Source organism: Hyperolius riggenbachi, chromosome 6 (genome assembly GCF_040937935.1).
Source record: "Hyperolius riggenbachi isolate aHypRig1 chromosome 6, aHypRig1.pri, whole genome shotgun sequence".
Taxonomy (NCBI): Eukaryota; Metazoa; Chordata; class Amphibia; order Anura; family Hyperoliidae; genus Hyperolius; species Hyperolius riggenbachi.
In genome coordinates, this window is record NC_090651.1 from 288,914,890 (window position 1) to 288,928,362 (window position 13,473).

Genomic DNA, 13,473 nt, shown 5'->3' on the forward strand with positions numbered 1-13,473 from the left:
ATCCCATTATGCTTTGCACATTATCAGGGGAAAAATGCCCAGGCAGTTTTCTTTGATGGGGGAGCATAGCTTCTGTGCAGACAAAAAAGGAGTCTTGGATAAGAAAAATAAAGTTCTGATGCTGTGAAACTGTTAAAGAAACACCAAGCCTTTTCAGTGCTGCTGAGTAGATTTTTACTCTGGAGGTTCGCTTTAAGTGTTACTATAAGTCTGTCCTTTGTCTTAATTTGTGTTAATTACTGTATTTCAATATTAATACTTATTTTATGGTAAGTATACAGTGTGGGGTATAGTACTGTTTTTTAGCTAGGTCTGTTTTTAACATTGACATTCTGCCTCTAATAATTATAGCCATAGCCCCTGAACAAGCATGCAGATCAGGTGCACTGACTGAAGTCTGACTGGATTAGCCACATGTTTGTATCAGGTAAGTGATTCCTGCACTACTGTTGCTGGAAAGATCATCAGGACAGCCATCAACTGTATTGTTTAAAAAGAAATAAATATGGCAGCCTCCATCTGTCTCTCACTTCAGGTGCTCTTTAACTTACTTAGTAGCCCTTCTCTGCAGCCTTTCAAGTTGAAGGATATCCTATACAGTTCTCTTATGTAGATATTTCATTATTTGCATGTAGTAAGAGGTGTTACATTATGGTATGTGTCTTTGTTACAGGTTCTGCCTTTCGGGATGAGTTTGATCTGGCAATTTTACAGTTGCAAGAGAACAACTGTTTGGAAGACTTAAAGCGGAAATGGTGGGATGGAGGTAAATGTCCAAAAGAGGAGGACCACAGAGCAAAGGGTAACCATACTTTACATGTTCACAATTTGTATCTTTTCTATTTTTTTTTTATTCTTGTATGCAAATCGGCCACTTTATTGGGATTGTATTACATTTTACACTGCTTTCTCATAAGTTATTAAAGACATAAAGAGGTGATTAATTAAAACAAGTTGTTTAGTCCTGGATACACTTTGCAGTTACTTTATGTGGCTAGTTGAGGTTATTTTTGTCAGGCACTTCTTCTTCATTAAATAATGTGAGTATATATTTGAGCCATTAATATCTGTTAAACGGAAAATGAAGAGAAAACAATTTTAGCAATAGACCTTATCCTATATAGGACCTTCCTGGGGTTCCATTTTCTTATTAGGGGTTAAAAGATTAAGCATCTTAAAGCGGACCCAAACTCTAACACGGCACACAATAAAAAGTATTTATTTTACATATAGCTGCTGAAGAAATTCATTTCTCTGTGTGTTCAGTTTGTTTGGCCAGATCAAAGTTCTTAGCAGTAGCTTTGAATAGACTTCAGGAGCTCTCCCCAGAGGTGTGTCAGGGCTGCCTCCTTATACATAAAAACCGAGGCTTAACCCTTTCTGTGCTTCCTGGAAAGTGAATCCAAGTTAAAACTTTAGTTTTTTAAGGATTTCCATAAATTGTAATGAAGATATTTTTTTCCATAAAGGTTATCATGCTATGGCTAATCTATCAGAGCAGAGACAAAGTTTTGAGTTTAGTTCCACTTTAAATTTTAACTGTTTTAACTGCAGATTTAAATGTTTAGGCTCTATTCACACTGGTGCAGATGGAAAACAGATCCATGTAAAAACTGATCCGTGGAACAGATTCATCAAGGCATAATATTTTCATCCATGACCCTCCATTCTGTTAGCGCGCGGTCAATGCAACAAATCTGTCGATCTGGCAAAATCACTGCTGTCCGTGCAGCAGAAAGGACTGAACGGATCCATTTGAACAGACCAATGTGAACAGATCCAATGGTTAGCACTGGATCCATTTAGATATGTTCTCACCTGTTCCATTACGGTCCACTAAACTGCCCATTTTTAAGGCCAATGTGAACTGGGCCTAATTTAGCTCTCATGCAGACAAATCATGACTTACTTTAGACTCCACACAAATTTTATTGGTGTTTCCGTAAAATGCGTAACGGCAATGCACAAATAGCGCAACTCACATTATATAAACAATGCACATGTTGCTTTTATAGCTCAGGTTATGCTATTTGCATATTGTATAGTATACAAGCAATGTGCACGTTGTTTACATAACCTGAGTTGTACTATTTGCGCATCGCCTGTTACACACTTTGTATTAAAGCTGAATGAAACCCAGCATTTCTTCTTTACTCAAAAAGTTTACAGCATATTATATACTACCACCATTTATTTTAGTATTAGAACAGCATTTAACTATTTAAACACAGGACTTATAAGCTCAATGCAGAGAAACCTGGACACATCCGAATTGGAGATAATGTTATCTTGTGTTTACTGAATTGTATCAAGTGAGGAATGTGACACATTCTCTGACTGTGCAGAAGCTCCTGGACACAGACAGACCCTCAGAAAGTATTTCTGCTTAAATTAAAATATGAATAAAACCAGTAATGAATAAAATGCCAAGTCAGCTCTCAGAGCAAAAAAATGTACTTTGGGAACTTGTAATTTCTAAATGAATAATAATACTTATGCACAAAAGCTAATATGATAACCGTATGGCGTATAAAAAGAAAACATGTTTTTATTGAATATTATGTCAGTGTTTTATACCGCATTAAAGCCAGTAAAATGTCCATGCAAAATGTGCACACAGAAGTTTTACTGGTAGTCAGTTAAACTGCCCCATGTTGCATGTCACTGCAGGATTACTTTAAAGGGGCACTATTGCTAATCTGCTTAAAATAAGTCTCTTTAACATAAATATTTGTTAGTAAAGCAATGTTAGTGAGGAGTATGAACACTGATCAAAGGGTATTTCCACACTGCCAATACCCACTGATAGCCAGATAGTCACGACGGCAGATTTACCTTTCTGACGCCGACTGGGCTAATCCATTATGTAGTAGGGGGCTCCTGTAACTGCTGCTTGAACTGCCGTTGGTTTTCATCTGGTCAGCTCAGCTATGCGCTTTCAAACTTCTAACTGCACTATCGTGCAGTTACTGTGCTCCCAGCGCAGCTGCCGTACAGCGCAGGACAGCGCCATATGGCTCTATGTTTATGCGCTGCCCGGAAAGGACCCCTTATGGGAAGCTGGCAAAAGCCGAAGTCAGGTTACCAGGGCGACGGACAACAATAGGTGTCCGTGTCTTTGCCAGCTTCCATAAGGGGTCCTTTCCGGGCAGCGCATAAACATAGAGCCATACGGCGCTGTCCTGCGCTGTACGGCGGCTGCGCTGGTAGCACAGTAACTGCACGATAGTGCAGTTAGAACTTTGAAAGCGCATAGCTGAGCTGACCAGATGAAAACCAACGGCAGCTCAAGCAGCAGTTACAGGAGCCCCCTACTACATAATGGATTAGCCCAGTCGGCGTCAGAAAGGTAAATCTGCCGTCGTGACTATCTGGCTATCAGTGGGTATTGGCAGTGTAGAAATACCCTTTGATCAGTGTTCATACTCCTCACTAACATTGCTTTACTAACAAATATTTATGTTAAAAAGACTTATTTTAAGCAGATTAGCAATAGTGCCCCTTTAAACAAGTACTGGAATAACATCAAGCCCCTAGTGCAGGGATGTCAAACTGGTCCTTTGAGGGCCGAGGTCCTCACACATTTTTGATACAGCTCAAATGAATTGATGGGACTGAATCAGGAAAGGTGTGGTCCATCAGGTAGAACACATTCCTCTCTTTCTCAGTCCATTTTAAACATTGGCATGGATCTGGCCCTCCAGGCCTGGAGTTCGACATCTGTGCCCTAGTGTGAAGAAAAAATGCTGCAAGCGACAAAAACAGCAGTAACCCCACTTTAAAATAGTTAATCGGAGGTGATTGCTTCAAGAATAGAATAAAAATAAATACTAAGTACTGTATAAATAAATACTAAATAAATAAAAAAAATGTAACATAAATACTGAGTTATTCTTCTTGTTGTTAGGTCTGGGCATGGAAAACATTGGAGGCATCTTTATTGTCTTAATCTGTGGCTTAATAGTGGCCATATTCATGGCTATGCTGGAGTTTCTGTGGACTGTCCGACACTCTGAAGACACTGAGGTAAAATGATACTATCTACATATTATCCACCTGCTGTTCAGAATCTCTCCAGTGATTTTGTAAAACATGAGATGAACCTGAACAAGATACACAGAGTGATAGGGCTACACAGAGCAATAGTGCTAATGAACACAGACCTTCAACTGCAGTTCAGAGTCGTACATTCAGTTTGTCTTTACATCATAGATAGTTTATACTCAGTTTTCTATTCAATACACAGCTGAGACTTGCTTGAATTTCTGTCAAAATAAAGAAAAATCTGTCAGCACTCTACATGTACACTAGTTCCTACAGTGCAGAATAGGTATATTCTGTAACAGAAATACACACAAAAAGTAGTACTTTTTTTTAGTCCACGTTATTGTGACTTTCTCACTTGTGTGTGGATAGATTGACACAGTTGATACATTTCTACATGAGCTCTGCTGGTACTTAATTCATCAGATTCCATCTTCTTTTGGTGGATAGTGAATACACCCCTCTAGTGGTAGCAAACAGCATTGCAGTCTTTCGAATATGTCCAAATCTGCTATTGTTCGCTAGCTATGTAAAGTATATTTTTACCTCCTTAAAACAGAAGATATTTGCAAGTATGCACCTTCACTTGAATCATTTTTGTGTCAGCTGAATGATTCTTTTTAGTATTTTAATACTACTGACCCTTTTTATGTATTATCTGTGTGTCTCTGCTATGCAAAAGTTTTATACTTTGTAATTAATTATCCCTGAGAGTTATGCCCCAGTTTGACTCAAGTCTGACTGCAGAGACAGTGTCATTTACAGCCCTGGATTCTTAACCCTTACAGTAAGGAAAATAAAAATAAACACAGTATTGTTCAATATAGGCCTGCAGCTGTACATAATCATGTCACATGTCACTTAAGGTACACTTTTTCATCAAAAACATTTTTATTGGTTGTTATCAGATACATTGGTACAGTTCCAATATATGGTACCTGTCATCTTATAAAACCCACATTTTAAGATGCTGTCTATTAACAATTTCTTCAACTTTATCTGCAATAGAATAATAAATATGTTAAAATAACGGTATTAAAAAGGACAAAATATTGTCTATAACAATGAAAACGAAAATATATTTACAGTTGTTATGAGCATAGTAAAATATTGGTTAATAATACCAATATTTTACTACAACTAACCTAACCTAACCCTAAGACCACCCCCGGTGGAGCCTAAACTTGAAATCCCCCTGGTGGTGCCTAACCCTAAGAACACCCCTAGTGGTGCCTAACCCTAAGAACCCCCATGGTGGTGTCTAACCCTGAGACCCCCCTGGTGGAGCCTAAGCCTAAACCCCACCTCTTCCCGGCGCCTAACCGTAAAACACCATTTCTCTGCTGCAAATAACGTTAATACAAAAGATATACATTTCTAAGATAATACATTTCAAAATGATAATTTACGAGATTATAACTTTGAAAACAAATTTCAAAATGACATAAAAAAGTTAAAATGATACTTTACAAAATGATAATTATCAAAACGAATTTCAAAATGATATTTTTCAAAACACTCATTCTCAAAATGAAAAATTTTAGTTGGGCAGGCCTGGCGCCCGCTATTTATCGAGTGCCCAAATTTCTTCTTTGGTGCCCAATATCTGATATTTTGCTTTAGCTCCCAATGTGCACCCAAATAATCCCTTAGCCCCAGGCGCCCAAATTTCCTGATTCCGTTTCAGGTACCCTTTTAAAGGACAACTATCAAAAGATTGCTTTTTCCGCAATCCCCAGTATTAAACAGGAGAGTGTCTGTAATAAAGCACTGTAGCGTAAAATACAATTTGTTTCCCTTGCTGCACCTAAAAATTGGTGTCCTGTAAACACACTTACAATGTTGGTTCATGGAAAAGTCCATCTTCACAGGGGATGGCACCCAGTGAAGTTAAGTGTTGCCTAATTTATTGACTGCTCTCCCCTTTCATTATCTGTAAGCCGAGCGACTGTTGCAACAAGATAGTCAGAGGAGCAAAAGACAATCACTCTCGCTCCTGCGCAGACACTGAACAATGCATACGTGCTTGTAGCAGCTGATCATTGGATATTTAAATATGACCCCACGTTTATTTATTAATCGTCCATCCCTCCTACCTCTGTGGGCTCCAATGCAAACTGCTGCTATGCGCACACATGCGCAGTATGATATTGGAGACAGAGAAGGAGCTAGGGTGTTTGTTTCTTACAGCTCACTGAGGGGGAATAGCAAATAGATTATGCCATACATCCCTTTACAACATGGTGTCTCCTGTTAAAATGGGCCAACACTATCAGTGGGATTATGGGACATTGTATTTACACCAAGGAGGAGAAAACAAAAATAACTTTCTTACAGCTTAAGTGTTTTATTACAAACACTCTCCTCTTCGTAGTTGTTCTTTAATACTGTACCTGTGATAGAAGAGCTGATATATAAAATTCGGAGCAAAAGAAAAGAGGATTTGTTTGCTTCACCGCCTAATTAGGCCACACTAGTAAATTTCAGCCTAAATCTGAGTGCTATGCAGCAGCAACCACCACCACTGTTTTACATGCAGAAAGCATTACATCACTGCAAACTACCCAGCCTTATATATAAAACATAGCTACCAGTAATTCTTCTATTTTCTTTGATGGTTAGTCTCACAATAATTGTCATTTGGTCGGCCTGTTTTTGAGCGGGCAATGATCTGATGCTCAATGCTTAGTCTGGGAATCACCAGAGATGGCAGATGCAATCAATGTAGGATAGTTATACTTCATCAAAGAGATTTTTCCGCTGTGCTACACATTTCTCTTTAGTTAGACTAAGACGAATCTAGAAAAGACATATGTATGTCTTGACAACAACCTCAGTGATGCAGTTCAATCACCAAACTAAACAACAAAGGAATTTCTGCAACTACAACATAAAAAAGCATTAGCCAAGAGGATATTTCTATCCTGGAAGGGCTTTTTCTCTAAAATAAAAAATAAAACTTTAGCTTGTCAAAGTCTTTGCTATCTGCTTTATTAGCATCTTCTCTTTCGGTGTGATTTTGCATTTAATACTTCCAAAGAGAAAACATATCTTTAAATGGAGAAAATATATTTTGATCTGAGCTAAAACAATTATGTCAACAGTGGTCAATAAATCAATGTGATCATCTGCATATAAATCAAATCAACATTTTATTTTATATACACAGTATATATATATATATATATATATATATATATATATATATATATATATATATATATATATATATTATAAAGCAGTTCGTGATGCCAGGGGAACTTCCTGGTTGTGATGCCACTAGCAATCTTCCGCTTACGCATTTCTGGAGGCTCATCTCTCTTCGTCAGAGCATGACTGCCATTTTTTACATAGTTACATAGTTATTTTGGTTGAAAAAAGACATACGTCCATCGAGTTCAACCAGTATAAAGTACAACACCAGCCTGCTCCCTCACATATCCCTGTTGATCCAGAGGAAGGCGAAAAAACCCTTACAAGGCATGGTCCAATTAGCCCCTAAAGGGAAAAATTCCTTCCCGACTCCAGATGGCAATCAGATAAAATCCCTGTATCAATATAATTAGGCATTACCTAGTAATTGTAGCCATCGATGTCTTTCAACGCAAGGAAAGCATCTAAGCCCCCTTTAAATGCAAGTATAGAGTTTGCCATAACGACTTCCTGTGGCAATGTATTACACATCTTAATCACTCTTACTGTAAAGAACCCTTTCCTAAATAAATGGCTAAAACGTTTTTCCTCCATGCGCAGATCATGTCCTCTAGTCCTTTGAGAAGGCCTAGGGACAAAAAGCTCATCCGCCAAGCTATTATATTGCCCTCTGATGTATTTATACATGTTAATTAGATCCCCTCCAAGGCGTCTTTTCTCTAGACTAAATAAACCCAGTTTATCTAACCTTTCTTTATAAGTGAGACCTTCCATCCCACGTATCAATTTTGTTGCTCGTCTCTGCACCTGCTCTAAAACTGCAATATCTTTTTTGTAATGTGGTGCCCAGAACTGAATTCCATATTCCAGATGTGGCCTTACTAGAGAGTTAAACGGGGAAATATTATGCTAGCATCTCGAGTTTTTATTTCCCTTTTAATGCATCCCAAAATTTTGTTAGCTTTAGCTGCAGCTGCTTGGCATTGAGTACGATTATTTAACTTGTTGTCAATGAGTACTCCTAAGTCCTTCTCCAAGTTTTATGTCCCCAACTGTATCCCATTTATTTTGTATGGTGCTAGACCATTAGTACGTCCAAAATGCATGACTTTACATTTGTCAACATTGAATTTCATCTGCCATGTATGTGCCCATATAGCCATCCTATCCAGATCCTGGTGCAATATGACACTATCTTGCTGAGAGTTGATGATTCTGCACAATTTTGTATCATCTGCAAAAATAGCAACATTGCTCACTACTGCATCTACTAGGTCATTAATAAATAAATTGAAGAGCACTGGACCCAGAACAGACCCCTGTGGGACCCCACTGCTAACAGGCTCCCATTTTGAGTACGATCCATTGACCACAACTCTTTTTTTTTCTGTCCATTAGCCAGTTCCCTATCCATGAACACAGACTCTTCCCCAGTCCTTGCATCCTTAACTTTTGCACCAGACTTTTGTGGGTAACAGTGTCGAAGGCCTTTGCAAGGTCCAAGTATATCACATCTACAGCATTCCCAATATCCATATTAGCATTCACTACCTCATAAAAGCTGAGCATGTTAGTCAAACAGGACCTGTCTTTAGTAAACCCATGTTGATGCTGAGAAATAAGATTATTTTCTACTATGAAGTCATGTATAGTATCTCTTAGTAACCCCTCAAATAGTTTGCATACAACTGATGTTAAGCTTACAGGTCTATAATTTACTGGATCTGATTTTTTGCCCTTCTTAAATAATGGGAAAACGTGGGCTGTACGCCAATCCACTGGGACTCTGCCAGTTGCAAGAGAGTCACAAAAGATAAGATAAAGGGGTTTATCTATAACTGAACTTAATTCCCTTAGGACCCGAGGATGCATGCCATCCGGGCCAGGTGCCTTGTCTATTTTTAATTTATTTAGTCTTGCCTTCACTTCTTCCTGCGTTAAGTATTTAATATTACAGTTAGAAGATTGAGACTCTTCCGCCTCTGTAGTTTGCAACAGTGCTGTTTCTTTTGTGAAGACAGAAGCAAAGAAAGCATTTAATAACTCTGCCTTACCTTGGTCATCCACCATTGAGTTCCCACCCTCATCCTTTAGGAGTCCTATACAGTCAACCTTTCTTTTTTTAGAGTTAATGTACTTGTAAAACTTTTTTGGGTCCTTCTGTTTTTAAAGCCCTGTTATACCACCTACTGCTGACATCATTAGTTGCTTAGCCTTTCTCTCGGCCTCAGTGTTCCTTTGCATATATATTGCTTGCAGTTCACATAATGCACACTTGATAGTAGATGCGTCTTCAATGTTAATATGGTGAATTTCCAAAAACGACATAGTTGCATACTACGTTGTCAATCTGGATATATATAGTTAACTATATGTACTATATATATATCCAAGTTGACAACTTAGTTACTATGGTCTGATGAAGGGAGGCGGACCTCCAGAAACATGTAAGCAGAAGACTGTTAGTGACATTACTACCAGTAATTTCCCTGCGACCAAGCCGAGCAGCGGTGAGAGTGAGCAAGCAGCTCTCACACACTACAGCCGGCCGGTCATTTCCCCGTATGCACCGCTACTGGAAGGACGTGCCCTTATTCAGACCAGCGCACTGCAGACGAGGGATCCATTTGCTATAAGAATGACCAGTGCAGATTAACCTTGCCATCTACGGATACGTGAGTTATGAGGCATCACAAACTGCTTTATATCATTTGCTAAATATTCCAGGACAGCATTGGCTGCTGGAGGGAAGCATATTTATGCTAATCTTTGCATTGATTATTGACTGATATTACTGTGATGTGCAATTAATCCTAAGAGACAGCAAAACCAGCAACACGGGATTTGCAATGTGAGAAATAGAGCCATAATCAACTAAGCACTGAAATAATCAATCTGGTACTGGAAATAGGTGCAATTTTTGTGCACATATTTTTTTAACACTTGATTATTTAAAACTTGATTTTTAACCGATTTGTGGACACAATCTATGTGCCCTTTTTGTGTGAATGGCTGTATGAAAGCTGGGTGTGACGACGCTGCAACGCCTTATTTTATTGGTTATATACTTACAGGGAAAGCATATTGTAATAAAATGTTGATTTGATTTATATGCAGCAAGCAGATAGCAAAGACTTTGACAAGCTAAAGTTTTATTTATTATTTCAGAGAAAAAAGCCCTTCCAGGATAGAAATATCCTCTTGGCTAATGCTTTTTTTTATGTTGTAGTTGCAGAAATTCCTTTGTTGTTTAGTTTGGTGATTGAACTGCATCACTGAGGTTAGTGTCAAGACATACATATGTTTTTATCTTATATACTGTTGAGGGAGGGACTACCCTTAATTTTTTGAGCTACAGCTGATATAGTGACAGTTGGGCGCAGAGACTGTGAATCATATATTTTTAAATGTATATAGTTCTGCATTGTAGAAGGTATTCAGATAATCCACTAACTCCACCAACAAATATGCCAGCTAATGAGCAATCATTATACAGCTCCTAATGCACATGTGCCACCAGTGATACATTTCAAAAAGTAAATCATGGCGAGGAAAGATTTTACAATGGGCAAACATTGGCTAAATAATTTACAAGTGAATATTGTAAAAAAAAAAAAGCAATTTTATTCATTATTTAATTTTCAATACAGTTACTCTTTAAAGCATCTGTCAAGCTATTATCATTGCTGCCTGTGCCAGAGCTGTCAAAACCTCCCCTTGTCTCCTATCCCAGTGACTGATGTCAGGAGAACATGAATCAAATGAAAATCTTACTATCTGTGAAAAAAAACAAAAACATTCTTCTCTTTATTGTTACAGGTTTCTGTGTGTCAAGAAATGATGTCGGAGTTAAGCAGCATCATCCTTTGCAAGGACAGTTTTCTGCCACGTCGTAGAAGAGCGGCCATTGTGCGCGCCAGATCCGCTATTCCGGATGATAAGAGAGGACGCAATGCCAGCTCAGTTCTCAGCAATGGTAAACTGTGTGGGGGTACGGGCCCCGACCCGCTGGCACAGAGACTGGCACAGGAAGCAGCTCTAGTAGCCCGAGAATGTACTCATATTCGAGTATGCCCTGAGTGTCGCCGCTTTCAGGGTCTCAGAACGCGCCCGACTGGAGGGTCCCCAGCACAAAGCGAAGAGAGCTTGTGGGAAAAGACGACAAACAGCAGTGAGCCTGAGTAGATGCGCCATGAGAGATGTGTATGGCACAAAAAGATCCTTGCTGTGTGTGTGGTTTTTTTAGATCATATAATTAAAAAACTAAAAAAAAAAAACTTTTTAAAAAATCTAGAATAAAATGCTGGTATTGGATTCCCCACAGCATAAAACAGATATCCCATAATGGGTCTACGTGTTTCCAGTCGGCATTATGAATCCTGGCACCATTAAGCTGAATTTGTTGTTCCCCAAAAATTGGTACTGGACTCTGCCTATCGTATCGTTTCATTTGATTGTGAGGGACATTGTCTTCCTTTATCCAAAGTCTAAACATGCTTCTGAGCCTTTGTTATTCCCACCCCCACAATGTTTGTAGTGATAGACAGATCATGTTGTCAAAGATCACAATACAGTCCTGGTAAGCTTAAGGTTGTCCTCCATATGTGAACAAAAGATAGTTTCGATGCGTTCCTCTGTTGAGAATCAATGGCTTTATGTGCGTCTTTGGAGGTTGTGTTGCGCCAGTATTCAAGTTTTTGTAGCGAGAGATGCATTTCCCATACGAATCATACATTGTCATCACACAACAAAAATTCCAATAACTGCAAACAATCATGATGGTCATGTAAATAGAGCTTTGCCATAGTGTAGCTGACATGGATAGATTTACTAATTCATCATTTATGAAGTGTGACAGATTGTTCCGTGTGCTACAAGGTCTCATTTACTGTGTTAACATTACAAGGAAACAGCAGTTGTGGTAAGTCATTTGGTTTCAAGGTGAGTATAGTCCTCGTGCTGAAAGGTCATTTGCTTTTTTTTTAATTATTATTAATTTCTTGTACTAAAATCCATGAGATTCATAAATTATATTTTAGTAAATCTATCCGTTATTGTAAAAATCATTCTTTTTTTTCCAGGAGTCCTTATAAAGCTGTATATGAAAGAACTATAAGGATATTTTTTGATGAAAACTATAATTCTATGCAATTTCTGTAAAATAAAGAGATTCATTCTTAAATTGGTCATTTGTGATTTTTTTTCTTCCCACCTGGAAATGCAGTTACCTATGACGCGTTTGTCAATAAGATGTCATTAATTAGGCAAGAATAAGACGCAAACTGCAGAAAACCGCATTAACCTCTCTGATAGCAGAAATCTTAAACTCTGTAAGAAAAAAAGAGCCCCTGGGAGGTACTTACCTCAGGAGGGGGAAGCCTATGTATCCTAATGATAAAAACAGGGAACACCAAGAGCCCCAATAGCGTAATACGTACTGGATAAGGTGGCAATACATTTGTATTGCTAGATACTCACAGGTCAGGGTCACCAGCAGGCAACCACTGTAAAGGCAGGTGGGAAGATTAACCTGACCCCACTCAGGATTAAGAAGTCGCTCTCTGTAGACAGGAAGAAAGGGTAGCAACCCTCCACCAAGGGTAGACTCAAAATTGTATACAATGAACAGAGGCGCCAAAAGTATAAAATTAGATTAAATGAGCTTAAAAACCAACTCAAATGACAAAAATGAAGGAGGAAGTGGTGGTCTTACCTCCCTCAAGCAGCCACGACAACGACTGCGATTCAGACAATCAAACACATTTATTAGAAACTCCCCCCAAAAAATTTTGCAATGCGTTTCGCAGGCTCAATCCCGTTTCATCAGGCAATACAGGGAGGAGTATCAAGTGATCTGCACAAGGATTCAAGTTAAGCACCTCTGTTCTCCTCCATCCTTCCGTTCCAGCGCTGTCAGCGGCCGATCGCCTGCCGCGTGCCCGTGCAGTAAAGGTCAGGCTCGGCTATTGCTGCCTGAGTCCGAAGGAAAGCCACTACTGCGCTTGCGCGAGGCTCTCTCAGGATTGTTATGATCCTGGAGCCCAGCACTTCCGGCTGCTGACAGCTGAGGGACAGAGTAGGACAGGGGAAGCCTTATTAGGATCCAGAGGCTTCCTCTTCCCAAGGTACGTACCACATAGGGCCATTTTTTCCTCACAGATTCTCTTTAAAGTGGTACTTTTCTCATGATTATTTTGTTTTAAAATATCTCAAAATGCACTGCTAAGCAATCATGCAATATACTTGATTATTGCTTTTTTTTTTCTTCTTCAATTG

At 38.9% G+C, this 13,473-nt stretch overlaps 1 protein-coding gene across 2 annotated transcripts in view; it reads left to right on the plus strand.

Annotated features, from left to right (window-relative positions):
* The window catches only part of GRIK4 (glutamate ionotropic receptor kainate type subunit 4), a 531,391-nt gene extending 519,012 nt beyond the window's left edge, over positions 1 to 12,379 (plus strand). For both annotated transcript variants that reach the window (XM_068241000.1, XM_068241001.1), the window contains exons 18-20: positions 674 to 802; positions 3,908 to 4,026; positions 11,017 to 12,379. In XM_068241000.1, coding sequence (XP_068097101.1) covers positions 674 to 802; positions 3,908 to 4,026; positions 11,017 to 11,382 — 614 coding nt within the window. In that variant the 3' untranslated portion in view covers positions 11,383 to 12,379. The remainder of the gene's footprint in view (positions 1 to 673; positions 803 to 3,907; positions 4,027 to 11,016) is intronic.
* The last annotated feature ends 1,094 nt before the right edge of the window (positions 12,380 to 13,473 follow it).